This window comes from Hemitrygon akajei, chromosome 7 (assembly GCF_048418815.1).
Source record: "Hemitrygon akajei chromosome 7, sHemAka1.3, whole genome shotgun sequence".
Classification (NCBI taxonomy): Eukaryota; Metazoa; Chordata; class Chondrichthyes; order Myliobatiformes; family Dasyatidae; genus Hemitrygon; species Hemitrygon akajei.
In genome coordinates this window covers 144337932-144356319 of record NC_133130.1, presented here as the reverse complement: position 1 = coordinate 144356319, position 18388 = coordinate 144337932, and the positions used below count along the sequence as shown (strand labels likewise).

Here is an 18388-nt window from a genome sequence, read left to right as displayed (position 1 = left end):
TGACAAGATTAATGAAATTTGTTGTTCTGCAGCAGCAGTATATTGCAGTGTACAACTAATAACAAAACTATAAATAATAAGAAACACGTGTTTTAAAATAATTTAGTTTAAAAAGACCAAAGAAAAAAATTGGAGGTAGTGTACAAGGGTTCATTGTCCATTCAGAAATTTAAAATTCTGATGGTGAATCTAATGAGAAATATATATTAGACTTGCCAGCAAAAATCACTCCCATAAATGAGTAAAGAAAGCATGCCAAGGTGCCACTTTTTTTAAGTACAAGAAAGGCACTGAAGAATTAGACTAACTAAATTTCTGCGCACATCATTACAGATGAACATTAATTAGAAGCAGATATTTTTATTTTATTCAGAGATATAGCGTGGTACAGACACCTCTCAGCCAAAGAGCCGTGCCGCACAGAAACCAACATATTTAACACTGGCCTAAACACAGGACAATTTACAGAGACCTATTAACCTACTAACTGGTACATCTTTGGACTGTGGAAGGAAACCCACAGAGTCACGGGGAGAACATACTCATTACAGACATTACCAGAATTGAACTTTAAACTCCGAACTCTATCTGTAATAATGTCGCGCTAACCGCAACACCACCATGGCGCCCCAGTTGTCTAATTACTTCTTCTGTTAAAGGATAGCATAAAATAATATTAGCAAAAAGCAGCCAACGGTAGAAATTATTGTTCAATAACTATGTGCAAACCCCCATACTTACTGAAAGCATGTCGCTTAATGAATTGGACTTTGCCCGCACATTTTGCTCCCTGAAAGAACAAATAATTTAAATTTAATTATCCTCACTAGTGACAAATTTAACAACTTTCTAAATGTCCTTTTACTTTTTCTATTTCCTCACACGTTCATAATTCAACCGATCCCAGAAGTCTTCTCAGAGATCTTCTTACAAAAACAAACAGAAGATTGATTTCAACTGCAAAAATAAGTGCAATGCCTCAGAAAACCCAACCTACCTCTACCAATTCAATATAAACAAAAGCCAAGTACATAGTGAAGCTACGAAGTGAGGCACATCAGTTCTCCTCAAGCCCCATTCATCAATCCACTGCTACACGATTCCCAAACTGCACTAAGTACTTGCAATGCATCAACATTTTAAAAATTAAATTCTTCTGGTTCAAACTCAGAACAATTGAAGTTAGATGAAAATCAGAAATCAAGACCAGATGTTCAGTTGTCAAATTCTGTTCCATGCAGAGAAATCAATCCTGCAGATTATTTGGCAAACCCTTTTTTGTTGAAGTCCAAAGAGCTCTGCAAAACTGTAATGAGACTCAAGATGTTTTCTTTCTTATAAAGAACAATAATCCAGCCTCCACGTTGCCTCTTATTCTGGAAATACATTGCGTATAGAACTTGTACTTCATCAGGAAGGATGTTCCCTCCAAAGGTGAACAGTGGAAGCACGTTGGCTCACCATTGATTGCAAAACTTTGGCCACTTTCTGTTAGGTAACACCAGATAAATCATGTCTCAGTCATTCATGAATAGCCCAAAATTTAATCTTTGACAGAGCAGTGCACGAAGAGGAAAATTATACCAGCATTTGGGTGGCCAATTCCCCGATTTAACGTGTGTTTGCTGGCAAGTCTGCTCTTCTCCATGTACCTTCCACCTGCTGCAGCAATGAATTACAGACAGCTCTGTCAAGTTTTGCTGGCAGAAGCCTTTACTATGGCTTTAAATGTAGATCCAAAACATCATCCAGCACAACTCATCTCCTAACTTTCCAAAAGGCTTTTCCAAGATGGAATACTTTGTTTGCCTGGATAAGTGCAGTTCCAATACTCAGGAATTTCAACACAATCCAGGATAAAATAGTGCACTTTAATTGGCAACTAACGACCACTGTAAACATCTGGATGCCTCCATCACGGAGGCATTTTGACCACAATGTTTACCATCAACAGATTAGCTACTCAAACCACTCCAGCAAACCTCCCATTTAGAAGATAAAGGGCAACAGACACAAAAAACGACATCCTCTGGAGCCTGAGTCTCAAACCACCTTAAATTAGAAATACTCTACCATTTCTCCATCTCTGCGTTAAAATTTTAGAAATCCTATTAAGTAAATGCTGTATCTGCTTACCTTGACCTTAACAATAGCAAACAATAATAGACAGTAAGTACTGACCTTGACTTTAATGCCAAATTTCTATAAAATCCTCCTGCATTCTCAAAAGTACTATGTAATTCAGAGACCATTTTTATTCATGTATCTCAGCCCATCCTCAACATACAAAATAATTTACTTTCCTAACTGATCAGAAATTAAAATGTACAAGCAAGCTGGATGAACTCAGCAGGTCCGGCAGCATCCGTTGACTGCTCGTTTCAACGGATGCTGCCCGATCTGCTGAGTTCATCCAGCTTGTTTGTATGTGTTGATTTGACCACAGCATCTGCAGTGTACTTTGTGTTTAGAAATTGAAATCTAGCCAGGAGTTCAAGCGCACAGCCAGAAGTGTAAATTTTCTATACACTGTAAATCAAAGAACATAAATTCAATGTATTCTCACAAAGTGCTTTTTTTAAAAAAAATATTAAAATGCAACCAATCTCCCAACCTTCCTCTTCATACCCAGTACCAGCAGAAGCCAGAAAGTGGTGTGTTTGAAACCAAATATTTGTACTGTCCTTCCTCACACTGAGAATTCATCATCAGATCACACGAAGTATGGTAGAATCGAGTCCCACATATAAACGAGGTTACGTATCTTAATGAGAAACTCACTGACCTTGGTCAAATTGTAAATAGGAACCTTGGGAGTGGACACAGGACATGTTAAGCTCACAACATTCTACAAGTTTCCTACCCAGGTTTTGGAGGTATGGACGCTGGTACTGGGATTGAACTTTCCATTGCCAAGTTTTCAACACTGGGAGCTGGTGACGATGCAACTGAATCACGAGAACCAATACTCTGCTTGTCGATTCCAGATTCCTTTGCAAATTTTACCTGTAAGATAGAATAATGCAGTCAAACTCTGACTACACAAACATTAAACACAGGATCCAACAACTCACATATATGTTCACTGATCAAAATAAATCAGTATTTTGTTGATATGTTTGTGCAATGAAAACAGGCATCCCATTTAACACAAAATCTAAACAATTCTTAATAAGTCACACTACATCCAAAGTACCAATCTCCAAAACAAACTCATCAATATACATTCACCCAAATCCACTACCCTTTTGTTGATATAATTGCCTTCTTTTGTCCAAATTATCAACAAAAGCACCATTCTCAGCTGCTAAAGGTTTCAGAAGTAGCTCAAACTTAGTCACAGAGAAGTACAGCACAAAAGCAGGTCTTCCATCCCATCTAGTCTGTGCTGAAACCATTTAAACTGCCCACTCCCATCGACCTACACAAGGACCATAGCCCTCCATACCCTACCATACATGTACCTAGCCAAACTTCTCTTAAACATTGAAATAGAGCTCACACACACCACTTGAGCTCGCAGCTCACTCTACAGTCTCACGACCCTCTGAGTGAAGAAGTTTCCCCTCATGTTCCCCTTAAACTTCTCACCTTTCACCCTTAATCCATGACTTCTAGCTGTAGTCCCACCCAACCTTAGTGGGGAAAAAACCTGCTTGCATTTACCCTATCTGTACCCCTTATAATTTTGTATACTTCTATCAAATCTCTTCTCAGTCTTCTATGTACCAAGGAATAAATTCAATCTTCCCATATACCTCAGGTCCTCCAGACCCGGCAGCTTGTCAGTTTTGCTCTGTACTCTTTCAACCTTATTTACATCTTTCCTGTACTTGAATTTCACTAAATATGATCCAGCAACTTCAGGGGGTGAATGGAGGAAGTCCCCATTAATCTCTAAATTAGCCTTGTCATGGGAATTTAATCTCAGGGATTAAACATCCATTTATATTAATTACTAGTTCATTCCATTACCTCATTCTTAAGTGCTACTCACCCGTTTAACCTCCACCTCAAAGACAAGTGTGGCATCAGGTGGAATCCTGTTTGGTATGCCTTGTGATCCATATGCCTGACTCGGAGGGATAATCAATAGCCTCTTTGTATTTTTCTTCATTCCCAGCATTCCAATTTCCCAACCCTAAAAATATGGCAATTCCAAAGTTAAGCAAAATACCTCCAATAAACTAATGTAGAAATAAAAATCCAACAAAAGTAAAAGTGATCAGAAAACTATTTGGAAGTCATGGCAACCAAAACAATTCATTAGTGTCTTATCCATTTCCAATCTGGAAAAGGTGTCTGTGTGTATGATCACACTGTGCTATTGTGATAAATTATAGGCACTGGTACTGAGTAACAGGCAGAGGCTTGCAGAAGCAGATCACAAGAAAAAGTGGAAGGAGAAAGAAGCTGTCAAAATCTGAGGGAGGTTCATTGAGAGCAAAGCATAGGCCAGTAACTATGTTTTCCTTCTGTCTCCATGACAGATAGGACAGTAATGCTACAAACCAAACTAAATCTAAAAATTAATGAACAGCTGAAATAATATTTATACCAGAAATGTTAACACATGACAAATGGCACCAAAGCCAAACAAGCAGATGGCCCCAACAACTTGCACACAAAGTTAAAAAGGAAGTCACTAAATTTGGGGATAAAACTTCAAGATGGGATAGCAGCACTGGACTCAAACTAAATCAGAGATCTGCTAAGTAATTGAAGGCCGACGGGGATATTTGAGCAGGAGAAAATTTTCAAAAGGCCGTAATTTTAAATACCGTACATAGCAGCAAGCAGTAAACAAGGTCCATAACCAATGATATCACCAGAAAACGTCATCTTCTAAACCAAGATGAATTACTATGAGTGAGGCACAAGGGTGATAGCCCCACCATTAATAAAAAGTGAAGAAAATAAGTAATGAGGGAATGACAAATCAAAACACATCCAGTAACACAAAAGAAATCAACATTTGATTCGTGTGCTTATCAGTGATTGCAAACTCTATTAGAGACAAATGCACTGTATTGATTATAACAATATACAAGCATAAACCTCGCCCAACTCGATTTTCCTTATACAGACCCATGTGTCATACATTCCCTCATTTGAGCTACCTTGATCACTTTCCCCGATCCTAGCTTCAATCGCAGTAATTTGTCTTTGTTGACATTCGTATCAAACACCTGAAAAGCAAAATGAAGAATGAAGATGGCTCCTTTCTATTCCATTTCTCAGCCACAACAGAGCAAGACTCTTTTTGATGATTTTCCATTATCAACCATCTCATGGTCTTCAGCATTCATCTCAATAAGAATTGTACTAGTTTAGGAAACGAACCAGGATTGTTGTGCATGGACACACTTGGAGCCAACAGTGAAAGGTTTCTATTATGTCACCCAGGCCTTTACCATAAATAACTGTTTCACAGTACTACTTCATTTCCCTTAAGTATCTGAAGTCAGCAAAAATAATCCAGTGTTTCATGTTCAAAGTTTTGGTGCAGATGCTTATTTTGATTTTAACAATGGCCTACCTACTCTAAAAGAATAAACTGTAACACTGGAGGGGAGAAACAAGAGTACAAATCAGTAAGACCCCATACCAACCCAATTAACCCTACCTGTCCAAATGTATTGTTCTGGTAAAGCCAACCCGTGTATGACACTTCCAGAGAGTCACCCGTCTCGACAGCCTGTCCATCACCAGGGATCAGATCCTGGATCAGCACGGATTCCAGTGATGAGGTGGGGTTGCATTTGGCCATGCACAACTGCAAAGAGACAAAGTACAGAATAAAATTGGGGCAGGACCTTAAGAATGGTTACAGTAAGAACTTGCCAAAGCAAAATTTTCAGTTATAGCTACTGTGACAAATCATAAACTATCACAACACTACCAGGAGGCTACTTTTACAAACTACACAAGTTAATGAGCAAACTATGTTCTCCGAAAAATTATCAAATCAGTAATGAAAACATACCTGGTCTGTTCAAATTTTAAAATCAGGTTTGAATGGTATCAAAAGACAATGCCTGATTGCTTAATCAATTCAGAATGCCAGAAAATTATATTAACCATCAAAAGGTTTAAAAATATGAGAATATTGTTCTTCCTCAATGTTTAGAATGGTCTTCCAGATTAACTAGATAGCAAGAGTGGATCTAATCATCATTTTGTGTGAACAGTAGGTTAAAGAGAACAGAAGTACTTGCACATCAGCACTGGCATACCACATTCACATATTCAGAACACAAGTAGCAATAAGCCATATGACCATTCAAGCCTATTCTGCCATTCAGTACAACAGATGTGCTGTGCCTCAAATCCATGATGGCCATCTCCTCAGATTTCCCTGTTACCCAAAAATCTATCAGCCTCAGGTCAGAACATATTCACTGACAGCACCCATAGATCTTTACAGTAGAGAATTCACTAGACTTACAAACCTCTGAAAAGTAGGTATTTCTCCTTCATTGAAATTGGTGTCACAGATAGATAAAGTCATAAAGAAAGCTTTTGGCACACTGACCTTCATAAATCAAAGTACAGAGTATAGGAGTTCGAATGTTATGTTGAAGTTGTATAAGACTTTTGGTGAAGCCTACTTTGGCATACTGTGTGCAGTTTTGGTCACCTAGCTACAGGAGAGATGTAAATAAGGTTGAGAGAGTACAGAGAAAATTTAAAAGGATATTGCTGCGGCTGGAGGACCTGAGTTATAAGGAAAGATTGAATAGGTTAGGACTTTATTCCTTGGAACACAGAAGATCGAGAGGAATACAAAAATTATGAGGGTATAGATAGGGTATATCCAAGCAGGCTTTTTCCACTGAGGTTGGGTGGGACTACAACCAGAGGTTATAGGTTAAGGTACGAAAGATGAAAAGTTTAAGGGAACACAATGCTTTTCTTCACTCAGAGCATTGAGAGTGTGTGGAATGAGCTACTAGCACAAGTGGTGCATGTGAGCTCAATTTCAACATTTAAGCAAAGTTTGGATAGGTACATGGACGGTAGGGGCATGGAAGGTTATAGTCCTGGTGTAGGTCGAAGGGAGCAGCAGTTTAATGGCTTGGCACAGACTAGATACGCTGAAGGGCCTGTTTTTATGCTGTACTTTTCTATGACTCTAAAATTACCAAGTGTTAATCCTATGATCATGCTTTGTTCTGTAGACTTTACTGCTGGCAGAATAAACTCTATTTGCTGATCATATCATACCATAGTCTAAACTCCACTCACAATGCCTCAACATGATTTCACAAGCTTCTAGCTGCCTTCACGAGGATCTAAGCGGCAAGTCTGAAGTCATTTAAGTTATCATCCACCCACATTTTAGTGGGTACTACAGTAGCTGCAGAACAAGCAAATAATTCACAAACTATGTACTACAAATCCAGGAGCTCCAGAATCGAGCTCTATATTTTCTGCAGGGGTTTAAGAAAAATGACAATGCTTCCTCCTAGACTTACTAACAACACTTCTGGAAGAACACGGCAAAACCATTCACTTTAGATCACAAAACTTCAGTTCCCTCACTCTACATTTCTTGATGTTCTTAAAAACCAGTTAAAGTCTTGTTAAGTTTTGCTTTTAACCTATACCTTGAGACTTTATAAATCATATTCTTCGACAGCCATAATCCCACACACAGCATCTAAAGTTTACCTGTTTGCTGAATTCCACCACAGCCTTCTCAGATTCAAACATGATTGACCAGTTCTGCCTCTGATCATCATAAAACATGCAGTAATTATTGGCTTGAACCTGAAGGGGAAAAATATTAAAATAAGTTTAGATAACCAGAATGGTCTCCAATGCTCATTTGACGACGCACCTCAAGTTCGTCATCCTGGAATTGAGAAGGAAGGAAGGAGGAGGTGATCGCAGTAAAAGGACAATTGAAAGCAGGAAAGCAAGTTAAAAATCAAGGATTCCTCTGCTAATTACTATCTAAAGGTCAACAGTATTGAATTGTTGAAGTCTGCAAACTTGTATAGTTTGTTGAAGGGTTAGATTAATCTTATAGAGGGAAGGGCCTGTCTGTGCTGTAATGTTCTGTGTTCTATCCTTCAGCTCAGACAGAGCAAGTTAATGAACAACTAGAACTACCCAAATGCATGACACACTAAACTAAAAATATAGCCACGGGTCACAGGATGGACATATAAATCATATGAATCATATTTGATACAACTGTTATTAAGTTTATGTACAATGTCCTGTGTATATTACTAAAAAGGGCTTCTTTGGTTTGTTACGAGTAGGAATGCTTCTTTGTCTGTTAAAAGTTTCTCTCGCCGTTGTTTCGCTTTAGAATGGCTGATATGGTAATTGTATTCATTTGTTAATCAATGGGGAATGTTATTGTGTTTTGTGAGGCTGGGAACTTGGGGGAGGGGTTGCGTGGGCTTGGGGTGTGAGGAGAGTTGGGAGGAGAGACGGACGAGGAAGGTGGACGGGCGCTAGACGGCTCGTAGGACCACCACGACGGGCGCTGGCGTAAGACCAATGGGGTGGTCCCAGGTGTGACGACGTGGCTGTCGGATGATTCGTTGATTGAGTTCCTACGATGTGCACTACACTGAACTTTGATAAATTGGCGCCTTTTGTTTTTTTCTTTCCTTGTATATATATATTGTATTGCCTAATACTTCTTTAGTTAATGTTAGTAAATTCTATAAAGTGTATTTCATAACGGTATTTGGTGTTAAGTTGATACGGTGAGCAGCGCATAAACTCGATTCTCACAGCACCTGCGTGTACGGGAGGTGGGTTGGTGTGTGGCTGGATCTCCTTTTCCTCTAGACATATACCAGCCTTTTGGGTAAGTGTTACATTTGTGGGGTGCTCGCCCGGGATTGGATTGTCAGGGGGCTGTGGAATCGCGCAGGCAGCAGAGCGGAGATGGACAGAGATAAGATTGTTCGCTGGTGCGAATTTGAAGGTGTACCGGTACAGTACGCATGCGTAGTGAGCGGAGTGGATTTTCGAGTTTCGGGAGACGCAGTAGTGCGGGGGTTAAATTTGGTGAACGGTATGGGGCAGGTAGAATTGGTAGCTAGACGGTGTGGTAAAGAGATGGAGTCTAGCTGGGTGTTGGTTAGTACCAGTGCTGACGTCAGGACGTTGGAACTGTCGGCGACGGTCAGTGTACCGGGGGAGGAGGGGCTGTGGGGGCTCCACTCCTTCTCCGAGGATGAGGCTGAGGAGACATCGGAGGAGGAGCTAGAGCTAGAGGAAAACCCCAGAGAGGTGGCAGGCACTAGCAAAGGGAGGAGGGAGGAGGGAGTCGTGACTAGGCCCCGCCCCCCAGGTAGGGGGGAAGCCTCGGAGCTGGCAGCCACACTTAACTCCCTGGTGGGAGTGGCCGAGAGGCCACGGCTGAAGCTGGGGGTGTTCTCCGGAGCCAAGCCTACTCCGGACGGGGAGGTGGACTATGAGACCTGGATCGAGCATACGTCCTTGATGTTAGAGGAGTGGCCAGGCTCGGAGGAGGAGAAGAGGCAGCGATTGGTGGGAAGTTTGAGGGGTTTAGCAGCCAAAACAGTTCGGGAGTTGAAAGCTGAAAAGTCTGGGGCCTCAGTGGAGGAATGTATAGAAGTTTTAGAGGGAGCGTTTGGGTTGTCAGGGGAACCCTGGCTGCTTTTAGCAGAGTTCCAACGCCTGGAACAATGGAGAGGGAAAAGCTCTCCGAGTACATATTTAGGATGGAGGGGATGCTCTCGGGGCTGCGGCGCCGGGGGGTAGTGAAGGCGCCTGACGTGGCTAGCGTGAGGATGAGTCAGTTATTCAGTGGCTCTCTGGAGGAGGACAAGGTGGCGTGGACTATCCGGCAGGCTTATAGGAAAGGCCCCCCTCCATCGTTCGGGCAACTGATTAGAGAGGTGCGGGAGGAAGAGAGAGCGTTGGGGCGGAAAAGGGGTGCGGGCCTACGGGAGCGATCCTCAGCAATACAGGAAGTGGTGGCTGGGTGGAGGAATGACAACCCACCGAGGGGTAGAGAACCCCCTCTGGAGGGGAGGGACAGGGGAGGTACCCACTCTCAGGGGCGACCAGTGCCGTGGGTTGGGGAGTGGGAGTCGTCCTGGGAGAGGAGGGGCGGCAGGCAGCGTGTGCTTTAACTGTGGGAAAGAGGGGCATTTCAGGCGGGACTGTGGGCGGCCGAGGGTGTGCTATAGCTGTGGAGAGGAGGGACACTTTAGGTGGGATTGTGAGAGACCAGGAGTTCCGCGGAGGACAAGCCCCCGCGACTAAGAAGGGGGAGGTGTCGGGAAACTTAGGAGAGGCTCAGTGAGAGAACGGACTGGAGCCTCTGGAGGAACACGTTCCCAGAGATCAGCCAGAGGACCACCGGATGCCCATGCCTCTATTCCAGATGGGCTGGTAGGACCCCGTGCCAGTGTGGGTCTACGGATAGAGGGAGCTTACGCAAAAGCCGTTCTGGATACGGGATCGCAGGTGACCTTATTGTACCGGTCTTTCTACAACCAATATCTAAAGCATTTGCCCGTAACCCCATTTGACGCCCTGCAGATGTTGAGGACGTGCGGCAGCACTTGTGCAAGTTGAAGGAGGCCGGAATCATAGCTGAGTCCCGAAGTCCTTATGCGTCCCCAATAGTGGTGGCACGGAAGAAGAATGGGCGAGTGCGCATGTGTGTTGACTACAGGACATTGAATCGGCGAACTGTCCCTGATCAATATACTGTCCCAAGAGTCGAGGATGCGCTGGCCTGCCTGAGCAGTGCGAAGTGGTTCAGTGTGCTGGATTTAAGAAGTGGGTATTACCAGATCCCGATGAGTCCGGGCGATAAAGAGAAGACCGCTTTTATCTGCCCGCTGGGGTTCTTTCAGTTCGAACGAATGCCCCAAGGCATATCGGGAGCCCCAGCCACCTTCCAGAGGCTCATGGAGAGAACTGTGGGGGATATGAATCTGTTAGAGGTGCTGGTGTACCTGGACGATTTGATAGTGTTTGGATCGACTTTGGAGGAACATAAGGAGAGGCTGTTGAAGGTGTTGGGCCGGCTTAATGAAGAAGGGTTGAAGCTTTCCCTGGACAAATGCCAGTTCTGCATGTCGTCGGTTAGCTACGTTGGCCATATCATTTCGCGAGAGGGAGTGGCTACTGATCCAACCAAGATAGAGGCCGTGACCACCTGGCCGAGACCCCAGAAAGTGGGCACTCTGCGCTCATTTTTGGGGTTCTGTGGGTATTACCGGCGATTTGTGAAAGGATACGCCAAAGTGTGTCACCCGTTGACTCAGCTGTTGTGTGGCTATCCCCCGGTGGGAAAGAAAAGGACGGGGGACCAGAGGCAGGACGCTGGAGGATACTGGAACCCGGCGGAACCTTTTGGCTCGAGATGGGATGATCAATGTGAAGAGGCGTTCCGATCTTTGAAAAGGGCACTGACCCAGGCCCCAGTGTTGGCTTTTGCCGATCCCCAGAAGCCATATGTGCTGCACACGGATGCCAGTCGAGAGGGTCTCGGGGCTGTTCTGTACCAGGAGCATGGCAAAGCATTGAGGCCGGTAGCCTTTGTCAGCCGAAGCTTGTCGCCATCGGAGAGAAACTATCCCACTCACAAGTTGGAGTTCCTGGCGCTGAAGTGGGCGGTGGTGGACAAGCTGGGCGATTACCTGTACGGAGCCAAGTTTGAGGTGAGAACGGATAACAATCCTCTCACTTATATTTTGACTTCGGCGAAGCTGGATGCCACAGGACATCGGTCTTAGTCATCACCGATCATTACACTCGCTGTGCTCAGGCATTTCCCACTAAGGATCAGAAGGCGACGACAGTGGCGAAGGTGTTATGGGAGAAGTATTTTGTTCATTACGGCCTTCCCAGGCGAATCCATAGCGATCAGGGGCGGGACTTTGAGAGCCGCCTTATCCATGAATTACTGACTATGCTTGGGGTTGAGAAATCCAGGACTACCCCTTATCACCCACAGGGAGATCCGCAGCCAGAGAGGTTCAACCGGACCCTGTTGGATATGCTCGGGACACTGGAGATTGGGCAGAAAAGCAGGTGGAGTCGTCATATTGGACAATTGGTTCACTGTTACAATTGTACTTGCAATGATGCTACAGGATATTCGCCCTATTATCTGATGTTCGGGCAGGAAGCGAGGTTGCCCACTGACTTGTGTTTTGGGGGTGAAGTGGGTGAATTACCCGGGAAGTCCCATCTAAAGTATGTGTCCGACATGAAGAGGGAGTTACAGCGGGCGTACAAGTTGGCCGAGGCGGCGGCTACCAAACAAAATCAGAGGAATAAGATGCGGTATGATCGAAAGGTGAAGTTTGTTCAATTATTGCCGGGCGACCGGGTCCTTTTACGGAATTTGGGACTCCCTGGTAAGCACAAGTTGGCAGATCGATGGGCGGCCAGCCCCTATGTAATAGAGAGCCAGCTGCCGAACCTGCCAGTTTACCGGGTGAAACCTGAGGATGGGAAAGGGCCTATCAAGGTACTCCATCGGAATCACCTGCTGCCACTGGGTCAAGCGGTGCAGGTGGATATGGAGCCAGAGTGGGAGGTTACGCCTAGTACAAGGACTCTGCGAGAGCGCAGAGAAAGGGAAGAGCCTGCTGCTGAAGAGCGGGGACGGGTCCCTCGCCCGGAAATGGCTACTGATTCGGAAGAGGACGACTCAGATGAGTGGCCCGTTCCCATTCGCTGGTGCTCCAGTACCAGGAGAGGAGGCTCCTGGCCCTTCCCATACTGAATTGGGTGAGAGGAGGGAAGGTCTTGAGGGTCAGATGGAGAGGCAGCCAACATTGGTGGGAGAGAGGGTGGAGCCCGAGCGTGAGCCGAAGAGATCTCAGGTGAGGGAGGACCCCCGTGAAGAAGGGGGTAAGGGTCTGTCAGGTAGACCTGGGGTGTCCAAGACAGTGGGTTCACAGGTGAAGAGGGAGCCCAATGGGGCAGAAGGGGTATGGAGATCTCAGAGGATTAGGCGCCCCCCGGAGCGGTTGACATATGTGGTTCCAGGAGAACCGAGTGTGATTTCTACTGCTCTGGGTAGTTATGTCACTGCTTTCTGCACCTGGGTTGGGTTTTGTGTGTTGCAAGAAGCTTTGGGGAACTCTAGTAATGCCATGAGGGCATGACATTTGCTGGTGGGGAGAGAATGTACAATGTCCTGTGTATATTACTAAAAAGGGCTTCTTTGGTTTGTTACGAGTAGGAATGCTTCTTTGTTAAAAGTTTCTGTCGCCGTTGTTTCACTTTAGAATGGCTGATATGGTAATTGCATTCATTTGTTAATCAATGGGGAATGTTATTGTGTTTTGTGAGGCTGGGAACTTGGGGGAGGGGTTGCGCGGGCTTGGGATGTGAGGAGAGTCGGGAGGAGAGACGGACGAGGAAGGTGGACGGGCGCTGGACGGCTCGTAGGACCACCGCGACGGGCGCTGGACGGCTCGTAAGACCAACGGGGTGGTCCCAGGTGTGACGACGTGGCTGTCGGATGATTCGTTGATTGAGCTCCTACAATGTGCACTACACTGACTGAACTTTGATAAATTGGCGCCTTTTGTTTTTTCCTTTCCTTGTATATATATATTGTATTGCCTAATACTTCTTTAGTTAATGTTAGTAAATTCTATAAAGTGTATTTCATAACGGTATTTGGTGTGAAGTTGATACGGTGAGCGGCACGAGGCATAAACTCGATTCTCACAGCACCTGCGTGTACGGTAGGTGGGTTGGTGTGTGGCTGGATCTCCTTTTCCCCTAGACATATACCAGCCTTTTGGGTAAGTGTTACATTTAGGACTAGGCCATATAGCCCTCTGACATTGTCTGATCCACACAGACTTTTGATTCCCTCGACTTCAAATCTGTAACTCAGCCTAAACAGCCCAAAATTCTTGTCATAAGGCAGGAGATCCCACAGATTCACAACAGTACGGTAGCTCCAAGGTAGCAAAGTTGTAACACAACACTATTACTAGAGTTTGGAGTTCAATTATGATGTTGACTGTAAGGAGTTTGTATATTCTCCCAGTGAACCTCATGGGGTTTCCCCAGTGTGTTCCGGTTTACTCCCACAGTCCAAATAGTAGGTTAATTGGTCCCTGTGAATTGTCCCGTGATTAGGCTGGTGTCAAATGGGTGGGTTGCTGGGCAATATGGCTCATTGGGCACAAGGGCCTATTCCACACTGCATCTCTAAATATACAAACCCCTGGAAGAAATTCCTCCTCATCCACATCTTAAGCATCAACTCCTTATCCTGGAACAATTACCCACTGGCTTTATATACTCTGTAAAACCTCCTGAGAACCTTAAGGATCACTTCTCACTCTTCAAAACTCTGGAATACAGGCCCAAACTACTCACCTTTTTCTCATAAAAACAATTTCTTCATCATTGGAAACCACCTACTGATGCTTCTCTGTAATGCCTCTAAGGTAAGTATACTTCTTAGAGATCAAATCTGTATGCATCCTTCAGCAATGGCCTCAAAGCTCTATACAGCAGTGACAAGAAATTTGCTCGCTAGCCCCTTTCCAATCAAGGCCAACATTTCGTTCGCCTATTTAGAACGGTGCACATTATAAAGACAAGTCCACCATTCTAAAGTTGAACCATGGTAATTGAACAAGACAAACCTTCAGCTGACAACGTACTATGTTTATAACTCAGCACACAAATCAATCTGCTAACAAGAGTATATGGTCCAAAGGTACAACTGCTAATCAAAAGAAACCTAAAGAATACCCACAACAGAACAGCAAGCTTCCTTAACCACTGCCAACATAAAGGAAAGAACCTTGAACACACTACTCCAATTAGTAAATGTAGAGGCTTGACCAGAATTTTAATAATACTCAAGTTTTTAAAAAGTAATACAAAATTCAAAGTAATTTCAAAGTTCAAAGCACATTTATTATCAAAGCATGTGTACTTTATACAACCTTGAGATTGATCTTCTTACGGGCAGTCACAAAACAAAGAAATCCAATAGAACCCATAAAACAAAAGACTGTCAAACACCCAATGCACAGAGATAAAAAACAAATCTTGCAAATAATAAAAGTAAGCAAATTTAACAAATTTCACAACACATGCCGGTGATAATAAACCTGATTCTGAAATAGCATTCAGAACGATAATGAGTGTACAGACATGAAGCCAGGTTTCACTGCTGCCAATTTAGGAGTATTTCACAGCCTCAGCTCAGCGCAAACCTTGTCTCCAGCCTCAACACCCTGATCTTTTCCATCTGGCCCAGCGCTTTAATTGTCCAAACCTCGAGTCTTTCCTTGCTCTTAGACCCGGGCCCAAAGATCATCTGAAACCTCCAAATTTTTTATTAGCCATGCTTTCATTTGAGATACCCTGTACTAATGTTCATCTAATTCTATCATACAAGCCTCAGTTACTCCCTTTGAACAGACAATGATCTTACTATTAGCAATAAAAATACTTCCATTTGAATAATATTGAAAGATGACAAAGATCTGACTTCTGATGGCTAAAATCTCAACAAATATCAGTCATGAATGGATACACATATCCAATAACCACAAAAACTTCAAAGAATAGTTACTCACAGTAAAAGTAAACGTTGAAGTGATGCGAGCAACGGCAATCTTCTTCTGTTGACTAGCGTATAACAGAATCTTGTACTTGTAGGATCAGAGAATAAGGAATTGATTTAACTTCCAAGAAAAATACACAAACTCACATTCACTTTATTTATTAACTGAAGAAATAAACACATCACACTGTACTTTTGCCTTTCTGATCAGGAAAACCCACCTCTCCTGAAGCATGGTTTCCAAGAATTGCTGCCCCCAGCTTGCCTTGCTTCACATACTGACCATTTAGGCTGCAACACAATAAATGTAATCAGTAACTGAACCAGAACATCATACAGCCTCTTTCGCTTGCTTGTCTATGATATGAGTGAACTAATCCTTTATAAAACTAAGTTAAAGTATTGCAGGGTTGCAAAAGCACAATATACGTTATCAAGTGTGTCTTAATGAAACAGCTCAACATACTGTGCACATGTATTTTTCTAGCATCTCAAATGCGGCAAAGATCCACATTTGGAGCCCTTACATCATTCTTGCACTTTGTCATTGGGCAAATCTAGACAGGAACTAGATGTTTTCCATCCACTGATGCCTGCATTCACAACAAGGCTGATGGAAAAGCAGATCTGGACATGCTTGAAGAAATCAGTCAGAAACTCCACTCAGTGAATGGGTGGAATCAATGCCTGAAGCCTACACAGCATCATCAAAGATGCAATGCAGGACTGATGATGACCCTGCAGTAGGCCAGCGTTCACTTCAATGTGTAATAATTGAGGCTGATTCAAACATCCTGGTCTTGGTGCACCCCGTATTCAACATAGTGAGGAAACTTCACAGGGATTGTCAAACCTCATCCTGCAGCAACCAACCATTAGATATAGATACAAAGAATTGGTTAGAAATAAAAAACACATAAGAATCTGCAGATACTGGAAATCTTGAGCAAAAACACAAAATGCTGGAGGGATTCAGCAAGTCAGACAGCATTTACGGAGGGAATAAACAGTCAGTTTAAGGCCGAAACCCTTCATCGGGATCTCATCAGATGAAGGATCTTGGCCCAGAATTGTTGTTCCTTTCCATGCCTTGTGATGCACTGGGCAGCAACCTTGCCATTTCTTTAGCACTTGTCTGTTTTTTATGAGGCAGAGTTGCTAGCTCAACGGTCAACCTAGCACAGGTGAAAAGCGTGCAAGAAGCCAGCAGAATTCGGACATGGGACCACTCGCCTCAAAGTCTGGTGCAAATGCCACTACATCATCGGCCGGCTTTGGCCAAAAATGTTAACTGTTTATTTCCCTCCACAGATGCTTCCCGACCTGCTGAGTTCCTCCAACATTTTGTGTGTGCTAGCTAGAAATAAAATATTCTTTAATAGTCAAGGATAATTACCAATTATAAATTAAAACCATACATAAAAGCCTTAGAATAGATCACTTGAGTCAAATTAGTACAAATGCCAAACGACATTTTAATTAAAATTCTACCACACTCTACACAATAGAAACCATTGAAAACTTTGATTCAAGTGCCACTCAACCATCCCAATACTGCTATTACTTCACACTATAATTCAATACCACTGGCCAGCATGAACCAGTCATTTCCTCCCCAAAAGGACTTACTATTGGTACGCGTGCACAGCAGTTGCAAACAACACAGCCGGAGGGCCACCAGCAGCTGGCGGTTTTTGCGAACTCACTCCTGCTGAGGAAAAAACATTGGATTTAAAATAAACAAGGCCCTTTGGAATTAGACGGCTCTAAACAGTCAATGAAACTGTAATCCTGCAGTGAACAATTACAGCGAAGCATCACATAACTGACTGCATGACGACAAGCATAATGTCAATTGTCAAGAGTTAGTTGGAGTACCCCAAACTCAGATATTGCAACATTATTCCCTTTCTTTTTCAATCTTTTTATTATTATTATTATCAACATAATAAGATTGATACATAGATAATGGGATTACAAACATACACATCTCAACTGAACATGAGAGAATACACAAGCAATAGTTACAGTATAAATGAGTCTTCCCAAATCATGGACGATACAAGTAACCAATAAACAAGGCAAACCTAGGTATATCGTAATATGTATTTAAAAAAACAGAAAAAGAAAAAGAAAAATATTTATGCAAAAAAAACTAATCTAACAATCTAATAACTGATAGGAAAAAAGAAAAAAGGGAAAAAGAAAAAATGAAAAAAAGGGCTGTTTATAATATCTAACAAAGATACAAAATCATCAGTGTCGTCAACTCCGATCCTCTCAACATATGTAAAATCAAAACTGGAAAAACAAATAGGCTTGGAACAGGGTCATATTACATCATATGAAAATATTGAATAAATGGTCTCCATATCTTTTCAAATTTAATAGAAGTATCAAATACAACACTTCTAATTTTTTCTAAATTTAGACATAACATAGTTTGAGAAAACCAATGAAATACGGTAGGAGGATTAATTTCTTTCCAATTCAACAAAATAGATCTTCTAGCCATTAATGTAAGAAATGCAATCATTCGACAAGCAGAAGAGGATAAATGAAGTGAGTCCATCATTGGTAAACCAAAAATTGCAGTAATAGGATGAGGTTGTAAATCAATGTTCAATACCATGGAAATAATATCAAAAATATCTTTCCAATATTTTTTCAAAAGCGGACAAGACCAGAACATATGAGTTAAAGATGCTATCTCTGAATGACATCTGTCACAAATAGGATTTATATAGGAATAAAAATGAGCCAATTTATCCTTGGACATATGAGCCCTATGCACAACCTTAAACTGTATTAATGAATGTT

General features: G+C 42.8%; 1 protein-coding gene across 1 annotated transcript in view; it reads right to left on the bottom strand.

Moving 5' to 3' along the window:
• The window catches only part of fkbp15b (FKBP prolyl isomerase family member 15b), a 98191-nt gene that overhangs the window by 60535 nt on the left and 19268 nt on the right, over positions 1 to 18388 (bottom strand). The window contains exons 3-11 of the mRNA XM_073052192.1: positions 17198 to 17276; positions 15790 to 15859; positions 15582 to 15656; positions 7675 to 7773; positions 5627 to 5776; positions 5121 to 5189; positions 3998 to 4141; positions 2864 to 3006; positions 742 to 790 (exon numbers count right to left, since the gene is read on the bottom strand). Coding sequence (XP_072908293.1) covers positions 742 to 790; positions 2864 to 3006; positions 3998 to 4141; positions 5121 to 5189; positions 5627 to 5776; positions 7675 to 7773; positions 15582 to 15656; positions 15790 to 15859; positions 17198 to 17276 — 878 coding nt within the window. The remainder of the gene's footprint in view (positions 1 to 741; positions 791 to 2863; positions 3007 to 3997; positions 4142 to 5120; positions 5190 to 5626; positions 5777 to 7674; positions 7774 to 15581; positions 15657 to 15789; positions 15860 to 17197; positions 17277 to 18388) is intronic.